This window comes from Bos javanicus, chromosome 12 (genome assembly GCF_032452875.1).
Source record: "Bos javanicus breed banteng chromosome 12, ARS-OSU_banteng_1.0, whole genome shotgun sequence".
Taxonomy (NCBI): Eukaryota; Metazoa; Chordata; class Mammalia; order Artiodactyla; family Bovidae; genus Bos; species Bos javanicus.
Window position 1 is genome coordinate 48,900,026 of NC_083879.1, and position 22,093 is coordinate 48,922,118.

General features: G+C 37.8%; 1 protein-coding gene across 18 annotated transcripts in view; it reads right to left on the reverse strand.

The window, feature by feature from the left end:
* The window catches only part of KLF12 (KLF transcription factor 12), a 536,618-nt gene that overhangs the window by 349,882 nt on the left and 164,643 nt on the right, over window positions 1–22,093 (reverse strand). For all 18 annotated transcript variants that reach the window (XM_061435084.1, XM_061435083.1, XM_061435090.1 and 15 more), the window contains one exon: window positions 12,619–12,682. In XM_061435084.1, the coding sequence (XP_061291068.1) occupies window positions 12,619–12,651 (33 nt within the window). In that variant the 5' untranslated portion in view covers window positions 12,652–12,682. The remainder of the gene's footprint in view (window positions 1–12,618; window positions 12,683–22,093) is intronic.

Consider the following 22,093-nt stretch of genomic DNA (forward strand, 5'->3'; position numbering starts at 1 on the left):
CGTTTATAAGGTGTGTGGGGTGGGGGGCAGGGGAGAGGTTGATTGATTCTAGTTTATGGGTTGATGGTTACTAGATTGCTCTGAGTTTTAGTTACTTTTTAACCACTGCATTACTTTTAAACTGAACTGTAAGTGAAATTCACATTCCTTAAAGACCAGGATCACACAAATTGTGCTACTGCTGCTGTGCTACTATGCTACTGTGCTGTGCTGCTACTACAAACAGTAGCAGAGATCCTACTGTTTCTCAAAAGATGGGCAGAGCTCTAAAACAGTGAATCCAGGGAGGTGGCTGTCCAGAGCTGGTGAGACTTCTCTGTGTGGAAGCTTATCTCCACTACAAGCCTGGCTCCCAAGTACAGTGCTTCCAGTCCTTGGACAGGAACGGAAGTAACAACCTAGAAGGCAGGAATCAGAAAAGATAGATGGCGTCCAGTACTCAGAAAGCGGGAACGGTTGGGAAGGAGACCCCTGCAGGAAAATGGAGAGAATGGGCAACGTGGACTCAGGAGTCCATGAACCGTCATGAACTGTCACAGCTTGGCTGAGCTCCACCTGCACTGCCAGCACTGGTCCTGGGTGACAAGGAGCATTTGGTGGGACTCAAGAAGGCAGAAGTGCAGCAGCCCTCCCGTTCCCATCACAAGAGGAAGATGGTTGCAGGGCTCTAGAGGTGGGGCCGGCCTACAGGCTCTCCATCAGCTTATCTGATTCTCGACCCTGATATGTCTGACTCAGTGAAGGCGCCCGCTTCCCCTGCGGTCCAGAGCATCCTGGAGGTGAGAGCCTAGTGAGCAGTAAGGAGTCTGTGTGGATTCAGCTTATCCTCAGGGCTTTTAGTTCACCCCCATTCTCCAGCACCTTATTTGCCAACTGCTTGCCCTGTGGATTTAGGCCTAATATCCAAAATACAGAAGCAACAATCTGCCTAACTTGCTCAACTAATTTCTACAAATAAATATGGTCAAATGCTCATAATAAATCCCATATTCTCTACCACTCCCATAGTTCTATTTCTCTGAGTAAACCTTGCCTGATACACAACTTGGTACCAGATCTAAAATTCCAGGAAAACAAAGTATGGTGAATATAAGTAACCAGTTGACTCTTAAATTGTAATATTTGTGAGTTTTACTTCTATTAGGCCATAAGTTATACTGAAGGACCAAATTATGCATAAGGTAAAGAATCACTCTCAATGTTGAGTCAATAATTATTCGTGATTTTACTAAACAAATATCTCTTTCGAGAACAGTAATAAATCCTCAGCTAACATCAACAGGAGAAAACTGAAGGAGGCTACGCTTTTTAAAAAAATGCACAGATGTTGATAATAACAAAATTAACCAGATAGATGTTATATTTCAACAAATGTTTTCAACAATCACCCTGGTGCTTTAATACTCTGATGTTCTCATTAAATCAAAACTGTTCAACTGAAATGGTTATGTTTAAAAGATGCTCATATCATTTTTATGATCACTCCTGAAAATTTCTGGCAAAATACATTATATAAACTACTTTCATAATGTACTCTAAATAGGATGACATAAAGCTTAGCTGAAGAGCCACTATAATCAAAAGGCCAGAGAATGAAAATGTGAGAGAGACAGACATAAAAGGAGAGAGCCAGAGGAGGAGGGAAATAAAAAATCATTCAGACACATAAATGAGCCTCAGTAGATTTTGGGTGAAATACTGAATAGCATCACTGAATATTACATTTATGCAGGGCACTTTTGTGTCCAAAGGAAAGACAATATACTTTTGTATTTACTTAAGATTTTTTTTTTTTTAAACAGAATATTATGACTTTTTCTCCTATTTCTTCCAGTCAATGTGACATCATCATTCAAGGCCCAGGTCAAAGGTCACTTCACAAGTGAAGCCATCTATGGCCCACACCAACTCCAAATCAAGATTGTGGTTACTTATTTGCCTTTTCCTGAGATGATGTAACCTTGAAATCAGGGTCTAAATATAATTTGTCTTTGTAGCCCAATAACTAACAAATAACAGATTCTAAGTATATGATTGCTAAACCCATTCACACTACCGCATAGACGTGATGGTTAATTTTATATGTCCATACAGTTACTGTGAAAGTCAAGTGAGAAAAAAATGCTAAAGGATTTGCATACTGTCTGCTAGCTACTATATTCTCATTAAAATAGTCATTTGTATCATTTTAAGTCATGTTAATTGGGTCTGTTTGACTTTAAGAAAATCTGCTTTTCAGGTCAGTAACTGTGTATGCATTATTTCCTTTTACTGAAGAAATGCTGGGATGTACTCACATACCTGGGGGTACCTACTTTGTATTTCAGCCTCTGGCTTCAGGGTCTAACTAGGGATTTCCAAATTGTTACTCTATGTTGATAAAAAATAGATACATATGGCTTTCTTCTGGAGGAAATAAAATCCTGAGCTCACTGGGTATGCTGCAGTTACTTAGTTCGTCATTGTTTGTTTCACTCACAGAATGCTGACAGCTTATTTTATATTAGTGAGAATTCTCCAAAGAAATGGAATAGGAGACATATATATATGTGTGTGTGTGTGTGTGTATGCATGCATACGTGTGTATATATATATGGTATGTGGTATATGGTGTAATGGAGAAGGCAAGGGCACCCCACTCCAGTACTCTTGCCTGGAAAATCCCATGGACAGAGGAGCCCGGTAGGCTGCAGTCCACCAGGTCACTAAGAGTCAGACACGACTGAGCGGGCTTCACTTTCACTTTTCACTTTCATGCATTGGAGAAGGAAATGGAAACCCACTCCAGTGTTCTTGCCTGGAGAATCCCAGGGACGGGGGAGCCTGGTGGGCTGCCGTCTATGGGGTCGCACAGAGTTGGACACGACTGAAGCGACTTAGCAGCAGCAGCAGCAATATGGTGTATATATACGGTATACGGCAGGTGGTAAAGAATCCACCTGCCAATGCAGAAGACACAAGAAACAGAAGTTCGATTCCTGGGTGGTGAAGATCCCCTGGAGTAGGAAATGGCGCCTCACTCCAGTATTCTCACCTGAAAAATTCCATGGGCAGAGGAGCCTGGAAGGCTACAGTCCGAGGGGCCAGAAAGAGTTGGACATGACTGAGCACCTGAACACAAAACATCTATATATGAGATACGTAATCTACTGCAAAAATTGGCTCATGTAATTATGGAGACTGAGAAGTCCCGTGATCTGCATTTACAAGCTGGAGACCAGGAAATCTAGTGGTGTAATTCCTGTCCAAGTCCAAAGGCCTGGAAACCAAGTCCAAGGCCAGGAGAAGGCTAATGTCCCAGCTTAAGCAGCTAAGGGACTGATCTCTCCCTTCCTCCACTTTTGCTTTATTCAGGCCTCTCAACAGGTTGGATGATGCCCACCACTGGGCAGGGCCATCTGCTTTTTGAGTCCACTGATTCAAATGCCAACCTCACCTAGAAATACTCTCCCAGATATACCCAGAAATAATGTTGTATGTGGGCACCCTGTGGCCTAGTCAAGTTGACATACAAAATTAACCATCACAGCTAGCTCCTGTCCAAAATGGTTGGTGCCCCTACCCACAATACCACCTGCCACATTGGAAACTACTGGCCCCATTCAAAGATGGGTAAAAACCGAGCCAGGCCACAAGGAAACTGAGCATAAAAGTAGCAAATATCAAAAGCAAGACAGAAACGGAGCAAAGAGGCCAATGAAGAACAAACATCATAAGAAGAACTACCCAAGGAAACAGATGAAGAATTTAAATAACACTTCACAGACCCAATAATAATAGTAATAATTTAAACAAAAGGCTCTTGCTTTAAAAGAAAATAATGTTCAGGAAAGAAATACAAGGGCCCAAATGATAAAATACAAGATATTTGAATCAGATGAAAATAAATGGACAGGGTTATAAAATACTACAGAGATGAGAAGTCACTTTAGGAACTAAAAAATAACAAAGAATTTGACTAAAAATATAGCAGGAAAAAATACTGAATGGGAAAGAACACTTAAGTGAAATTAAAAAGTTAAAGATAATACCAAAAAAACAAGGAGAAATGTTATACCTACCTTCAGAGTTAATAAAGAAGAAAACAAAAAGATACCTTCAGTTCATGGAATTCTCCAGGCCAGAATACTGGAGTGGGTAGTCTTTCCCTCCTCCAGGGGATCTTCCCAACCCAGGAATCAAACCCAAGTCTCCCACATTGCAGGCGAATTCTTTACCAGCTGAGCCACAAGGGAAGCCCAATTTGTAAATATGAAGGCATAAAATGAGAGTCTGCTTCTCAGAGTTAAATGGCAAGATCCAAGAAAAACTGATACAGAATGAGAAAAAAAAAACAAAAAGAAAAACTGATGAAGTTACTGAACTTCTTTCTAGCTTACTAAAAATAGCCCATGGACATCTGAACAAAAAGCAAAACAAGAACAAGTGCAAAGATCAGTGCTTCAGGCTTCACAGTGATACCAAATGCCAGGTGACAAGAAAGTGATCCCACACTTCGGAGAAAAAGAACTCAGACTGAACCGTTTTGATAATTATAGTTAACAATCAGAAAATAAATATGAATAATCTAAATTTTAAGAAGAGAAGAAAAGCAAGTTAAAAAGAAATGTCATTAATCTACCCACCTTTCAAAGCAAAAAGTCAAAAGATGTTGTTTAGAGTTAAATTCAGTCATTAAAAAAGACAGAAATAAAAGAATACAAAGAGGGTTTTTTTGTTTGTTTCTTTGTTTTCTGGTCTTTCTCTTAATTCTCAAGTAATACAGTCACTTTGGTGAAAGGATATTAACTTAAAAATAGTAAATTCCTTTGGTTTAAACCCAGCTTCTAAATCTTCCATTACATCAGAAGCAAACAAAAAATAACTCTATATTAGAAGCAAAATATAAATATGGTCCTACTTTTGCAAAACCATCTCTATTTACTTGTATATATGCACACACAGATGCTATAAATAATGCTCACCAAATGCCAACAAGTATGAGGCAGGGAAGTGATAGGGCTTTGTATGCTTTAATGTTTTTAAAATGAGCAATGCATTATCTTTTCAACTAATAAAGCTTTTATCCTACTTCAATAATGGCACAATCTTTCTCAAATCCCTGTACATCATTTTGTTCTTATATCCCAGGTCTAAGAAACTAGACAGTGAAGAGTTAAGGGACTTGATAGAAGAATGACCTCACAAAGGATGATATTTTAATAAATATGAGATACACCTATTAGTTTGGACCATTATCAAATCTACTGATTATACTCAAGAAAATAACTTTTATTATAACTAGATATGCCTGGAAACAGGATGAACTGCCACATGCAGTAAGAAATTGCACAGAGTACTCAAGATACAGTGCTAAAGTAATCAACCAACGCTTACGGAAGAAAGCCATACCAAGCACATGTTAGAGTCAGTGACCTTCGTGGCCACTTTCAGTTCTTAAACACTTGACTTTGAAGTGACATCATACAAGAAAGTCATGAATCTCTGGCTTATGCTATATAAATAAGAGTATCAAGCACCACCCTCACTTTTAGGACTCTATAACTCTGAATTATTTTCACAAATATGTCATATTTCCTTTCACCCCATTACAACTCTTGAAATAGGCAGGACAGGTGTTATTTTTCCACACTGCAGTTCAGATAATTAAAATTCAGAAAGAAGTCACTGGCCCAAGATACTACAAAGAACTGCAGAGCAAGATCTCATTTTCTCTGATTCCATGTTTATGATCCAGGTGACTACCTAAATGCAGAGTAGCCCAGTGCTGATGATAGATTTCACTTATATCAACCCAGGCTTTCTCAACAATTATGCCAACTTAGCTCAAAATGGAAAAAAAGACTGGCTTGTTGCTGGTACGGTTTTCTACTTTGTGTGAAGAACGTCTTGAAACTTTATGGAAAAGAAATTTAAAGTAACCACATTATACCTGTCCATTGCTATGAAACAAAATTTTGGTAGGGAATTAAAACTTTCTCAGAAAGGTAAGCTATTGTCCTCTTGCTTTCCAAACTTACCCACTGCCAACACTGGAGCAAAAGTTTGAACATGAATTCTGATAAGCTGGACTAATGTATATGCATGCATATGTTCTGGACACCTGCTCTGAACCAGCTGCTCAGAGTACTGGGTAACATATTGAAATGGCTGGAAAACAGTGGAGCAAAGTCAGGTCTGTTGGAGTCAGGTCCACAAACATTCACAATGAGAGAAACTGCTAAAATATGCTAAAGAGCTAAAATATGCTTATACACCAGGTTTTATGCTGATATATGTGAGTAGAAATTAATGGTAACTGGAATCTTTTTAGAATTTATTTAATATTATCTAATGGCAGATGGGGAGAAGGCAATGGCACCCCACTCCACTACTCTTGCCTGGAAAATCCCATGGACAGAGGAGCCTGGTAGGCTGCAGTCCATGGGGTCGCTGAGAGTCGGACACGACTGAGCGACTTCACTTTCACTTTTCACTTTCATGCATTGGAGAAGGAAATGGCAACCCACTCCAGTGCTCTTGCCTGGAGAATCCCAGGGACGGGGGAGCCTGGTGGGCTGCCGTGTATGGGGTCGCACAGAGTCAGACACAACTGAAGCGACTTAGCAGCAGCAGCAGCAGCAATGGCAGATGGTATAGGGGCAAAAAAGAAAGAATTTAAAAACTAAGTAAAGAATTTAATGTGAATTTATATAGGTATATTTTTATATAAATATATATTTATACACTATATATATTTATACATTATTGATTGGAAAGGGAGAGGAAGACTGCTTCTAGAAGACTCTTGATATGGCTACAAAAGAAATTTTACAAATGCTATTCAGGCTCTTTAAATGTTAGAACCTACGCAGAAAGGCACCGCATCATATTCTGTGGCTCTGGCAAGATTTTATCACCACTGGCAAATTGGAAACGTACAAAATAGTTTTAAGAGCCATATTCAAATCCCTTTTCAATTATGTAGACAGTGGCAATGTTGCATCCACTGCTGACATTTTAAAAACGTCATCCTAAAACTGACCTTGGGAATATATGTATTCCCAATGCAGAAATGCAGAAAACTGCAATTTTCTCTGGGAATCAGACCTTATGAAAACTAACACCACCTGATCCCAGCAGGTTTAAAAACAAGTATCAGTGAATTTGTTCCAAAGCCTCTATACCTGAAAACACAGATTTAAAAATATAAAAAAACAGCATGATGAATAATGTAATTCATCGGGAAAAACACATTAAGTGAAACACTCACTATGCCTCCCTCTGTTCAAAGGGAGGCAATGAAATGAGTGAAAAATGTTGAAATGAGTTCAAAGACTTCTGAACTCATGAATTGTAAGCTATGAGGCATGATCATTTAGAATGAATCACACATAATATATTATAGCTAATCAAGATAGCATCTTCAGTTTATACTCAGGGTAAGTATTAACACAATGATTCTCTTTGCCATCATCCTCAGTTGTCATAATTATATCTATGTCATAGACAGTTATATCTATAGTTATATAGTTATATCTATGTCATAGTTATAGAACAAGGACATTGTCAAAATGTATAAACATACAAAACTTAACACTGATCTAGTCAAACATAAAATTTTCATAACAACTGAGCAAAAACATAAATACAGTATTAAACTCATATATAGGGAAAGTGAGAACTTTTTGTATGATAATGAGTGAAGATTTCCATGGTGACAGAGGAATGAGCTGCGACTATTTGAATTTACTACATTTGCCCTATTTGTCTTCAGTTCAGTTCAGTCGCTCAGTCGTGTCCGACTCTTTGCGACCCCATGAATCGCAGCACGCCAGGCCTCCCTGTCCATCACCAATTCCTGGAGTTCACTGAGACTCACGTCCATCGAGTCAGCAATGCCATCCAGCCATCTCATCCTCTGCCGTCCCCTTCTCCTCCTGCCCCCAATCCCTCCCAGCATCAGAGTCTTTTCCAATGAGTCAACTCTTCGCATGAGGTGGCCAAAGTACTGGAGTTTCAGCTTTAGCATCATTCCTTCCAAAGAAATCCCCCAAGGCTGATCTCCTTCAGAATGGACTGGTTGGATCTCCTTGCAGTCCAGGGGACTTTCAAGAATCTTCTCCAACACCACAGTTCAAAAGCATCAATTCTTCGGCACTCAGCCTTCTTCACAGTCCAACTCTCACATCCATACATGACCACAGGAAAAACCATAGCCTTGACTAGACAGACCTTTGTTGGCAAAGTAATGTCTCTGCTTTTGTATATGCTATCTAGGTTGGTCATAACTTTCCTTCCAAGGAGTAAGCGTCTTTTAATTTCATGGCTGCAGTCACCATCTGCAGTGATTTTGGAGCCCCCAAAAATAAAGTCTGACTGTTTCCACTGTTTCCCCATCTAGTTCCCATGAAGTGATGGGACCGGATGCCATGATCTTCAGTTTCTGAATGTTGAGCTTTAAGCCAATTTTTTCACTCTTCACTTTCACTTTCATCAAGAGGCTTTTTAGTTCCTCTTCACTTTCTGCCATAAGGGTGGTGTCATCTGCATATCTGAGGTGATTGAGATTTCTCCCGGCAATCTTGATTCCAGCTTGTGTTTCTCCAGTCCAGCATTTCTCATGATGTACTCTGCATATAAGTTAAATAAACAGGGTGATAACATACAGCCTTGACATACTCCTTTTCTATTTGGAACCAGTCTGTTGTTCCATGTCCAGTTCTAACTGTTGCTTCCTGACTTGCATACAGATTTCTCAAGAGGCAGATCAGGTGGTCTGGTATTCCTATCTCTTTCAGAATTTTCCACAGTTTCTTGTGATCCACACAGTCAAAGGTTTTGGAATAGTCAATAAAGCAGAAATAGATGTTTTCTGGAACTCTCTTGCTTTTTCCATGATCCAGCGGATGCTGACAATTTGATCTCTGGTTAGGAGTATAGAAAACTGTTTATCTTTACATTATAAATGCAACTATCAGTAGCTGCTGGAGTTAGCTCATCACCAGCTCATAAGAGCCAATTGTTAAATTTTAAGAATCTTGCAAGTTCTTTTTTAAATCACTGAAACCGGTGGGAATATTTACACCATGGGAACTGACAAACGCTACAGATCAGGCCTTCACATCCAAAGCCCTCGAGTCAGTTTACAAACACACCATTAATCCACATGCAAGTAAGTACACAGTGCACTCAGTTCTTACAAAGTTAATTCATCTATATAGATAATAATAAGCTCATTCAAAAAGAACATTACCATACACCCAGAAATCTCCCTTGTATCATCTCTGAACTGATACTCCCTTCTAGAGTATTTTCCAGAAACAAATATTATAAAGTAGAAATTTCAGCAAGGAAGGAAAGAGGCATTTTTTTTTAAAGATTCCATATACAAGTGAGATCATACAGCATTTGTATCTGTCTTTATTTCAATTAGTATAATGCCTTCAAGGTCCATCCGTATTGTCATAAATAGTAGGATTTCTTCACTTTTAATGACTAATACTCCATTATTATATGTTTATATATATATATATACACAGATATATACATACACACACACCCCACATCCTATTTACCCATTCATCTGTTGACACACGCAGAGGTTGTTTCAATGTCTTGGTTACTATAAATCATGCTGCAATGATCATGGGGGTGCATATATCTTTTGTTGAGTGTTTGTATTACCTTTAGACATTTCCTAGAAGTGGAACTGCTGGATTACATGATAGTTGGTCTTAATTTCTTGAGGATCTTCCATAAAATTTCCATAGTGACTGCACCAATTAACAATCCTACCAAGTAGTGCACACATCCCTTTTCTGTGCATCCACAGCAGCATTCTCTCGTCTCTAATTATGGTCATTCTAAAGGTGTGTGGTGTTATATCACTGTAGTTTTAGCTTGCATTTCCCTAAATGCCTAAATGATATTCAGCATGTTTTTATGAACCCGGCTGTTGATATATCATCTTTGGAGAAATGTCATATTCAGACTTTTGACCATTTATTTGGTTATTTGGGTTTGTTTGTTTGTTTTTTCTATTGAGTAACAAGAGTACATTTACATTTTTGGATAGCAAACCCTTCCTCATCTGATATATAGTTTGCAAATATTTTTTTTTCCCATTCTATAGGTTGTCTTTACACTTTTTGGATGGTTTCCTATGGTGAAGAAACTTTTTAGTCTGATATAATCCCATTTGTTTATTTTGTTGCTTGTACTTTAGGTGTCATATCTAAAACATTAGCAAGATCTATGTCAAGAAATTTTGTTCCTATATTTTCTTATAGGAGTTTCTTAGTTTCAAGTCTTACGTTTAAGTCTGTAATTGATTGGTTCAACTTTTGTGAGAGGTGTTAAGATATGGGTCCAATTTCACTCTTTCACACATGAAAATCCAATTATCATAACACCATTTATTGAAGAGACCGTCTTCTCCATTGAGTATTCCTGGTTCCCCTGTCAAATATTAGTTGATCATATATGCTTGGGTTTATTTCTGGGCTCTCAATTCTGTTCCACTGGTCTATTTGCTGGTTTCTTTTCTATGAGTGTCATGCTGTTTTGATGACTATAACTTTACAGCATACCTTGGAATCAGAAAGAATAACGTGAGACACGCCTGCTTTTTCATTCCCCGTATTTCCTTGGCTATTCAAGGGCTTCTGTGGTTCCATATGAATTTCAGAAACTTTTCCTAGTTTTATAAAATATGTAATTGGAATCTTGATATGGAGTGCACTGAATCTATAGATGGCTTTCAGTAATATTAACATTTTAACAGTATTAATTCTTCCAATCCATAAATAATGAGGTACTTCTCCATTTATTTGACTTCTTCAATTTCTTTCATCCATGTCATGTGGTTTGCAGCATAGAGATCTTTCACATCCTAAGTTAAATTTATACCTAAGTATTTTATTGTGTTTGATGTTACTGTGAAAAGAAATTTAAGTCGTTCAGTTGTGTCTGACTCTTTGCAACTCCATGGACTGTAGCCCACCAGGCTCCTCTGTCAATGGAATTTTCCAGGCAAAAATACTGGAGTGGGTTGCCATTTCCTTCTCCAGGGGATCTTCCCGACCCAGGAATCAAACCCAGGTCTCCTGCATTGCAGGCAGACGCTTTACCATCTGAGCCACCAGGGAAGCCCTTGATGCTACTGTAAGTGGAATCTATTTCTTTTTCAGAAATGTTGTTGCTTACAGAAATGCTACTGAATTTTGTATATGTTGATATTGTATCTTGCAACTTTACTGAATTCACTGATCATCTATCAGTCTTTTGAGTCTTTAAAATTTTCTCTATATAAAATCAAGGCATCTGCAAATAAAGACAATTTTACATCTTCCTTTCCAACTGGGGTAACTTATTTCTTTATCTTACATGATTGCTCCAGCTAGGACTTCTAGTACTATAGTGAATATAAGTGGTAAGAGTGGGCACTCTTGGTGATCTTAGAGGAAAAGCTTTTGAACTTTAAACACTAAGTATGATGTTAGCTGTGGGCCTGTCACATTTTTATTGAGGTATGTTCCTTCTAGGCCTAATTTGTTAACATTTCTTATCATGAATGGGTGCTGAGTTGGAAGAAGGCAACTTCAAGTGAAAGATATAATATGAAAAATCATTTGTAAGTAGCACCATCTTCCCAAGTGACGCTAGTGATAAAGAACCTGCCTGCCAATGCAGAAGACATAAGACACCTGAGTTTGATCCCTGGGTTGGGAGGATCCCCTGGAGAAGGGAATGGCAACTCACTCCAGTATTCTTGCCTGGAGAAGCCCATGAACAGAGGAGTATGGTGGGCTAGAGTCCATGGGGTCACAGAGTCGGACACAACTGAAGCAACTTAGCATGCACACACGTGAAGGTGAGCGGGCAGAAAGACATAATGTACATTTATGTGAAAGTAGCAGGAGCAATGGAAGAAGGAAAGCAAGAAATTGTACGTGCTGTGCAGCTATATAAGGTTATGAGTCACATGCCTCTGTACCAGACTTTATGAAATGGAAATGGTTTAACATATTGTCATTTTCTTAGTATTAATGTGTGATTTTTGTATTACAACCAGTATGCAGTACAAGGTAAGTTTAAATAAATACCACAAAGTGATAGCTAGCATTTGATAACTGTTGAAATCCATGGGATTTTTTTTATCCTCCAATTTATACCTGAACTTTCCTATGAAATAGCCAAAGGTAAAAGCCTCTCATAGACATCCTATCCTATCCTTGAAGAAAGCCAAGATTGCAGCTGCAAAGGGGACAGCATTTGACAGCAATCATATGCCATACAGAGCTGAGATGAATATTATGCCTGCGGTAGGAAAATCTGGCTTGTTTTTTTTTTTGTCCCAGTGATCAGTTTCAATTTTCTAATTATCATTTTAAAGTTGATTCTTAAAACAGTTTTGGTTCTGGAAACTGATGATAGCTAGACTTGCACAAAAAAATCTAGCTTCTTTATAATTTTTTTATACTTAGGGGTTTTAAAAAAATTACACTTTATAGACAGATGAATGTGTCTAAGCATTGACCTTTTGCTTCATAGTCAAAGCAGTGCACTAATGAAAATAATTGCCCCAAATTAATGTTCAAAATAGGACTGCCACTGCAATTATACAATTTGACCAACCTTTATTGTTTTCCTCTTCATATGGATATTCATTCATCCATTTGTTTCTAGAGTCACATTGATCCTGAAAGAAAAGCACATGAAAAAATTAATGAGAACTGCTAAGGGGTTAATATCTAAAATATATAAGTAAAATAGAAATCATTCCAAGCATTTTTTCTGACCACAATGCAGTAAGATTAGATCTCAATTACAGGAGAAAAACTATTAAAAATTCCAACATATGGAGGCTGAACAACACGCTGCTGAATAACCAACAAATCACAGAAGAAATCAAAAAAGAAATCAAAATTTGCATAGAAATGAATGAAAATGAAAACACAACAACCCAAAACCTGTGGGACACGGTAAAAGCAGTCCTAAGGGGAAAGTTCATAGCAATACAGGCACACCTCAAGAAACAAGAAAAAAGTCAAATAAATAACCTAACTCTACACCTAAAGCAACTAGAAAAGGAAGAAATGAAGAACCCCAGGGTTAGTAGAAGGAAAGAAATCTTAAAAATTAGGGCAGAAATAAATGCAAAAGAAACAAAAGAGACCATAGCAAAAATCAACAAAACCAAAAGCTGGTTCTTTGAAAGGATAAATAAAATTGACAAACCATTAGCCAGACTCATCAAGAAACAAAGGGAGAAAAATCAAATCAACAAAATTAGAAACGAAAATGGAGAGATCACAACAGACAACACAGAAATACAAAGGATCGTAAGAGACTACTATCAACAATTATATGCCAATAAAATGGACAACGTGGAAGAAATGGACAAATTCTTAGAAAAGTACAACTTTCCAAAACTGGACCAGGAAGAAATAGAAAATCTTAACAGACCCATCACAAGCATGGAAATTGAAACTGTAATCAAAAATCTTCCATCAAACAAAAGCCCCGGTCCAGACGGCTTCACAGCTGAATTCTACCAAAAATTTAGAGAAGAGCTAACACCTATCCTGCTCAAACTCTTCCAGAAAATTGCAGAGGAAGGTAAACTTCCAAACTCATTCTATGAGGCCACCATCACCCTAATACCAAAACCTGACAAAGATCCCACAAAAAAAGAAAACTACAGGCCAATATCACTGATGAACATAGATGCAAAAATCCTTAACAAAATTCTAGCAATCAGAATCCAACAACACATTAAAAAGATCATACACCATGATCAAGTGGGCTTTATCCCAGGGATGCAAGGATTCTTCAATATCCGCAAATCAATCAATGTAATACACCACATTAACAAATTGAAAAATAAAAACCATATGATTATCTCAATAGATGCAGAGAAAGCCTTTGACAAAATTCAACATTCATTTATGATAAAAACTCTCCAGAAAGCAGGAATAGAAGGAACATACCTCAACATAATAAAAGCTATATATGACAAACCCACTGCAAACATTATCCTCAATGGTGAAAAATTGAAAGCATTTCCTCTAAAGTCAGGAACAAGACAAGGGTGCCCACTTTCACCATTACTATTCAACATAGTTTTGGAAGTTTTGGCCACAGCAATCAGAGCAGAAAAAGAAATAAAAGGAATCCAAATTGGAAAAGAAGAAGTAAAACTCTCACTATTTGCAGATGACATGATCCTCTACATAGAAAACCCTAAAGAGTCCACCAGAAAATTACTAGAAATAATCAATGAGTATAGTAAAGTTGCAGGATATAAAATGAACACACAGAAATCCCTTGCATTCCTATACACTAATAATGAGAAAACAGAAAGAAAAATTAAGGAAACAATTCCATTCACCATTGCAACGGAAAGAATAAAATACTTAGGAATATATCTACCTAAAGAAACTAAAGACCTATATATAGAAAACTATAAAACACTGGTGAAAGAAATCAAAGAGGACACTAATAGATGGAGAAATATACCATGTTCATGGATTGGAAGAATCAATATAGTGAAAATGAGTATACTACCCAAAGCAATTTATAGATTCAACGCAATCCCTATCAAGCTACCAACAGTATTCTTCACAGAGCTAGAACAAATAATTTCACAATTTGTATGGAAATACAAAAAACCTCGAATAGCCAAAGCGATCTTGAGAAAGAAGAATGGAACTGGAGGAATCAACCTACCTGACTTCAGGCTCTACTACAAAGCCACAGTTATCAAGACAGTATGGTACTGGCACAAAGACAGAAATATTGATCAATGGAATAAAATAGAAAGCCCAGAGATAAATCCACGCACATATGGACACCTTATCTTCGACAAAGGAGGCAAGAATATACAATGGATTAAAGACAATCTCTTTAACAAGTGGTGCTGGGAAATCTGGTCAACCACTTGTAAAAGAATGAAACTGGACCACTTTCTAACACCGTACACAAAAATAAACTCAAAATGGATTAAAGATCTAAACGTAAGACCAGAAACTATAAAACTCCTAGAGGAGAACATAGGCAAAACACTCTCCGACATACATCACAGCAGGATCCTCTATGACCCACCTCCCAGAATATTGGAAATAAAAGCAAAAATAAACAAATGGGACCTAATTAACCTTAAAAGCTTCTGCACATCAAAGGAAACTATTAGCAAGGTGAAAAGACAGCCTTCAGAATGGGAGAAAATAATAGCAAATGAAGCAACGGACAAACAACTAATCTCAAAAATATACAAGCAACTCCTACAGCTCAACTCCAGAAAAATAAACGACCCAATCAAAAAATGGGCCAAAGAACTAAATAGACATTTCTCCAAAAAAGACATACAGATGGCTAACAAACACATGAAAAGATGCTCAACATCACTCATTATCAGAGAAATGCAAATCAAAACCACTATGAGGTACCATTTCACACCAGTCAGAATGGCTGCGATCCAAAAGTCTACAAATAATAAATGCTGGAGAGGGTGTGGAGAAAAGGGAACCCTCTTACACTGTTGGTGGGAATGCAAACTAATACAGCCACTATGGAGAACAGTGTGGAGATTCCTTAAAAAACTGGAAATAGAACTGCCTTATGATCCAGCAACCCCACTGCTGGGCATACACACTGAGGAAACCAGAAGGGAAAGAGACACGTGTACCCCAATGTTCATCGCAGCACTGTTTATAATAGCCAAGACGTGGAAGCAACCTAGATGTCCATCAGCAGATGAATGGATAAGAAAGCTGTGGTACATATACACAATGGAGTATTACTCAGCCATTAAAAAGAATACATTTGAATCGGTTCTAATGAGGTGGATGAAACTGGAGCCTATTATACAGAGTGAAGTAAGCCAGAAGGAAAAACATAAATACAGTATACTAACGCATATATATGGAATTTAGAAAGATGGTAACAATAACCCGGTGTACGAGACAGCAAAAGAGACACTGATGTATAGAACAGTCTTATGGACTCTGTGGGAGAGGGAGAGGGAGAGGGTGGGAAGATGTGGGAGAATGGCAATGAAACATGTAAAATATCATGTAGGAAACGAGTTGCCAGTCCAGGTTCGATGCATGATGCTAGATGCTTGGGGCTGGTGCACTGGGACGGCCCAGAGGGATGGTATGGGGAGGGAGGAGGGAGGAGGGTTCGGGATGGGGAACACATGTATACCTGTGGCGGATTCATTTTGATATTTGGCAAAACTAATACAATTATGTAAATTTTAAAAATAAAATAAAATTGGAAGAATAAAAAAAAAAAAAAAAAAGAGTCTTCTACAACACCACAGTTCAAAAGCAAAAAAAAAAAAAAAAATAAAATATATAAGTAGTTCATACAATTCAACATCAAAAACACAAGTAACCCAATTAAAAATGGGCAGAAGATCTGAGTAGACATTTTACAAAGAGGACATGCAGATAAAAACAGGCTCATGAAAATGTAACCAGCAGGGAAATGTAAATTAAAAACCACAATAAAATACCACCTCATACCTGTTAGCATGACTATCATCAAAAAGAACACAAATAACAAACGTTGGCAAGGGTGAGGATAAAAGGGAACCCTTGTATACTGTTGGTGGGAATGTACATTGGTACAGACACTGGAGAAAATAGTATGAAGGTTCCTCAAAAAACTAAAATTCGATCTACCGTATGACCCAGTAAATGCACTCCAGGATATATCCAAAAACAAAACAAAACACTAACTCAGAAAGATACATGAACCCCAAAGTTCATGGCAGCATTATTTATAATAATGCAAATAATCACAAAGATAAGGAAGCAATCTGAATGACCATCAACAGATGAATGGATAAAGAAGATGTGGCATACATATGCAATGAAAAACGACTGAGGCATAAAGAATGGAATTTTCCCATTTGTAACAACATGGATGAACTTGGAGGGTATTATGCTAAGTGAAATACGTCAGACAGAGAAAGGCTGGGTGATATCACTTACACGTGGAATCTAAATAATACAACAACCTACTGAAGATAAAAAAGAAGCAGACTCACAGATAAAGAGAACAAACGAGTGGTTATCAGTATGGAGAGGGAAGCGGGATTAAGTATAAACTATTATTATAAAATAAACTACAAGGTTATGTTGTATGACACAGGGAATATAGACAAAACTTTATAACTATATAACTATAAATGGAGTGTAACCTTTAAAAGTTGTGACTCACTATACTGTACACTGGTAACTTGTGTAATATTGCACTTCAGCTGTACTTCAATTTTAAAATGATAAAAAGTTGCACATGTTGATAACATTCTGCCACTGGAGGAAAGAAAAGAAAATCTTGAGTCTGCAATTTTTTTAAGCTCTTGATTAGTGGAGTAACATAATAAAAGTGATAGCTGAAGAACGGTTTTGGTTTTTGCCTCCTCTTTAGCAGCCATGTAAAGGGGGAAATGGAGAACTGAAGAAACAGAGAATTCCAGCTTTGACACTACTGACAGACCCTGGGCACAAGATATGGAAATCTGTATAAAGATAAGGGAGGGAAAAAGAAAAAGAGGGATGAAACAGGGAGAGAGGGTGGGGGTAAAATGGCAGAAACTGGTTTAAAAGAAAATTTAATATCTGAAAGAGAAGTCACAAATGTTTTAGCTGAAATGGTTGGCTCCATTATTCTTAGTAACTAAGAGATTGTTAAAGAAACACTGTTTTCCAGAGGAAATTGTCTCCTTTCGCCTCTTTATAGCTGATACATATATGCAGAATAATTAATATGAATACTTTTTGGTGATTCCATCTTGGCCAATACCCAAGTAACTTTTTAACAATTGATCTGAGTTAAAATATGTCACTACTTAAAAATTAAACAAACATAAAGTAGATATTTATGTTGTCTCTAAAAGCTTCCAAATCCCCAAGACCATGTGGATCTCAGCAAACAAAATTAAATATTGCTGGACTGGAGAGTTTCAATTACAGTAGACCATTTGCCTCATTTGGATACATCTTAAAAGTCCTCCTATTTATGCCCTCTCAGTATTATGTAACTTGCTTCAGAATTTCCATTTCACGAGGCAAAATTTTTTTTGGCATTCAGTTAAGCCAGCTTATTAGGCAGAGTTCTTTTTTTTTTTTTTTTTCACTTGGAATTACACTCAAGAGGGGACACGCCTTAGAGTTCTTAAGCAGCTCCCATTCTGTGCCAATGCCTACACAGGCAGTATCCAGCCATGTTTCCTCTGCATGTGTTTCCACACATCCGAGCAGAAAATGTGTGGAAACTCATAAAGCCTTAAAAGAAATATACCAGAATGTACATGTTTCATGGGCTTGGTCTGTAAGATGAAGTGGCCTTTAATTTCATTCCAGTTTTAAATCAATCAATTGATCAAGCAATGACTCTTTCTTCCTCCTTCCCTGTCTCCTTTCATCTCTCCCTCCATATTATAAAGATATGCCTCTTCTGACTCAAAAACGCATCCCGTAATACACTGTACAGTTTTCACCCCTACAAGTGCCACTAAGAAGCAACAGAACATAAATGCAATATTTTAATATGACAAGGACAAACAGAAATATTCTCTTGAAATTCAAAGGATAATTCTTCAGTTTTATATTATGAAATCATAATAGTCTATCTCTTGAAAGATATCCCTTGCTCTAGAAGTTATCTAGAACACCATGTTTCTATCAAATACGTCTTGTCCTTTCTAGTCTTCAAAACGTATTTCAATCCATCAATTGCAACTTCTCAGCAGAATGTATCAGGTACTTCAAAACTCACTGCTAGCTTACATTCTAGTTCCATAATGTTTTTCACACTTTAATAAACTAAGAACATTTTGACATGACATTCAACTCATTAATGCTTACCTCCAAATTCATAGTACTCCATTATAAAGATACAGGATTATTTACTCTCTCATTTTTGTCTAGTAGTTTACAGTTTTTTACTATTACTGATAATACACACCCTTCTGTGTATATCATGTACATCAGGACCTCTGCTAGCCTGAAAGATGCCTTTGGGAAACTAGAAAGGATGCCGTCTCTGGGAAGACACAGACAGACTCATCAGGAGGTGGGGCCTGGCCAGGGAAGCCTAGTACAGATTTCTACCACTCACCCCTCAGCCAGGAATCCATATCCTACACCACTGTACCCCGCTGGCCTGGTGTGCACTTTTAATTACTGTCTTAGAATTCAGTTACAGAAGTATCATTCCTGGATCAGAGTAATATAGGCTTTTTTCAGCCTTTCAAAATATATTACTCAACTTGCTTTTTATATACACGCTAGCTTCCCTGGTGGCTCAGATGGTAAAGCGTCTGCCTGCAATGCAGGAGGCCCGGGTTCAATCCCCGTGTTGGGCAGATCCCCTGGAGAAGCAAATGGCAACCCACTCCAGTACCCTTGCCTGGAAAATCCCATGGACAGAGGAGCCTGGTAGGCTACAGTCCATGGGGTAGCAAAGAGTTGGACACAATCGAGAAACATCACTTTCACACTAATTTCTATTCCCACCAGCAGAAGCAGCACATGCTAACCTAGTTCTATTACCATCTACTTCCCAGGACATAGCCCATTGCCCTGCAAACTTTAGGAGATTAATAAAGGTTTGTCAAATGAGTAAGAGAAGCTAAGGAAGAGGAAAGAAAAGGAAACTCCCTTTTATATCAAGTGTGTGGATATTTCCTAACCAAGGAATTTGCATGCATGTGTGCTCGGTCATGTCCGACTCTTTGTGACCCCACGGATTGCTGGCCTCCTCTGTCCATGGGATTTTCCAGGTAAGAATAACTGGAGTGGGTTGCCATTTCCTTCTCCATGGGATCTTCCCAATCCAGGGATGGAAGCTATATCTACTATGTCTCCTGTTCTGCAAGCAGATTCTTTATTGCTGAGCCACTGGGGAAGTCTAACCAAGGAACTAAGGCCTTAACTACATAATTTGTACTTTTTATATGCAATTAAGCTAAGACTACAATAAACATTGAATTTTGTGAGTTATACATAATATTATACATTTTCACGCATTCGGGGGTTTGCTAAGTATCCTAATGATAGTATTTGTTCTGAAACCAGTTCTGCAAGTTGAGCACATCAACAATTTTAAGATCCATTTGACAATGATGAGCAGAGGTTAATTTCATATGCAAAGTAACAAGTCAGATAATGGTAGGGTCCTTATAAAACCCCTGAATTAGACTCAAATATTGTGGCATGGCTGTTTGCAGCTTATCATTGTAACCACCTACAATTTAAAAGTAGACTTCAGTACATATTTTGGCCACCTGATGTGAAGAGCCAACTCATTGGAAAAGACCCTGATGTGGGGAAAGATTGACGCCAAGAGGAGAAGGAGGATACAGAGGATGAGATGGCTGGATGGGATCATCGACTCAATGAACATGAGTTTGAGCAAACTCCAGGAGACAGTGAGGGACAGGGAAGCCTGGTATGCTGCAGTTCATGAGGTCACACACAGACACAACTCAGCAACTCAACAACAACAACAGTATATTCTAAACCTGGGGACAGCTTGGTACAATGCTAACTTCTGTTTTCCATTCAACTCAAGCTCTTCAACGAGCACTCACGACTGTCCTTTGCTCTGTGGTGCCCATCCCACACTTTAAGTGGCACAAATGACAGAAAACAAAGACACAGTTTAAGCTTGAGAAAACCTGTCCCTTGTTTCTCCTCTATCATCTGTTAGCATGTGACAGTGAACAACTCAATCAACTTGAGGCTCAACTTCATTCTCTACAGAAGCAAAGATAATGCGTGATTTACCTTATGTATTCTATACACCCTCACTGAAGCAATTTCTGTAATACAACAATCTGCACTAATATATATGTAAGTACTCGTAAGAATTATCACTCCATCAATGGCCCAAATATTAAACAAGAAAACAACAGAATGGCCCCAAATTAAGACCACCAGATATAATAGAAGGAGCTCCAATTTTATTCCTGCCAAGGGACCTTTGGGTTGTTCCCCAAATCCCCATCAAAACCCAAACCATGATATAAAATAGAAAATTGGCAGATTTCCAATAACAGTTACTATCTCATCAATTTTCTAATTAAAAGATGACTAAACTCTGCCGAACAGGTTTGTGAAATTATCCAGTAAATCTTTCCTAAGTCCGGAAGTTTTAACGTCCACTGTCCTCATCAAGAAACTCATCACGCTTGCTTTTGGGCTTCGTTTCCCTGGCTCCAAAAGTGATTCAGGTGAGGAAAAACCAAGGGCAGTCATCTTATTCCAATATGAAAAACACAAGAAGTAACAAAAGGCATAACATATTTTAGAAAGAATTTTAGATTTACTTTTAAACAAAAATGTTGTTTCCTAGAACCACTCATAAATACTTGTTTATTTTTCTTTTTTTTTTTTTTAGCTTTTTATTTTTTTATTAAAAAAATTTTTATTGGGGTATAATTGATTTACAATGTTGTGTTAGTTTCAGGTATACAGCAAAGTGATTCAGTTATACATATACATATATTCATTCTTTTCGAGATTTCTTTTCCATATAGGTTATTAAAGAATATTGAGGCCCTTGTCATATACGGTAGGTCCTTATTATCTATTTTATTATTTTTTTTCTTTCCGTTTTTTTTTTTTTAAACTTTACAATATTGTATTAGTTTTATTTCTTTTAGTGAAATTCTACTTATACATGTTTCTCTTCAGTAGCTATACGCAATAAAGAATGACTGTCCACATTCTTCACTTTCTAACTCTTGGTTTCTTCCCTAAGGTTTTCACACACGGCCAGCCAGCTTCGATAAAAATTCAAAGAGAATATCAGCTCAGTGGTAAAGAATCCACCTGCCAATGCAGGAGACATGGGTTCGATCTCTGGGTCGGCAAGATACTCTGGAGTAGGAAATGGCAACCCACTAGAGTATTCTTGCCTGGAAAATTCCATGGGAAGAGGAGCCTGGTGCACTGCAGTTCATGGGGTCCCAAAGAGTCAGACATGACTAAGCGACTGAGCACAAACCACGCATCCTAGATAACAGAGATGACCTTGGCCAGAATGAAAGTGCATGCTCTCCTTCTTAATGAATAAGGAGTTACTTCAGAAT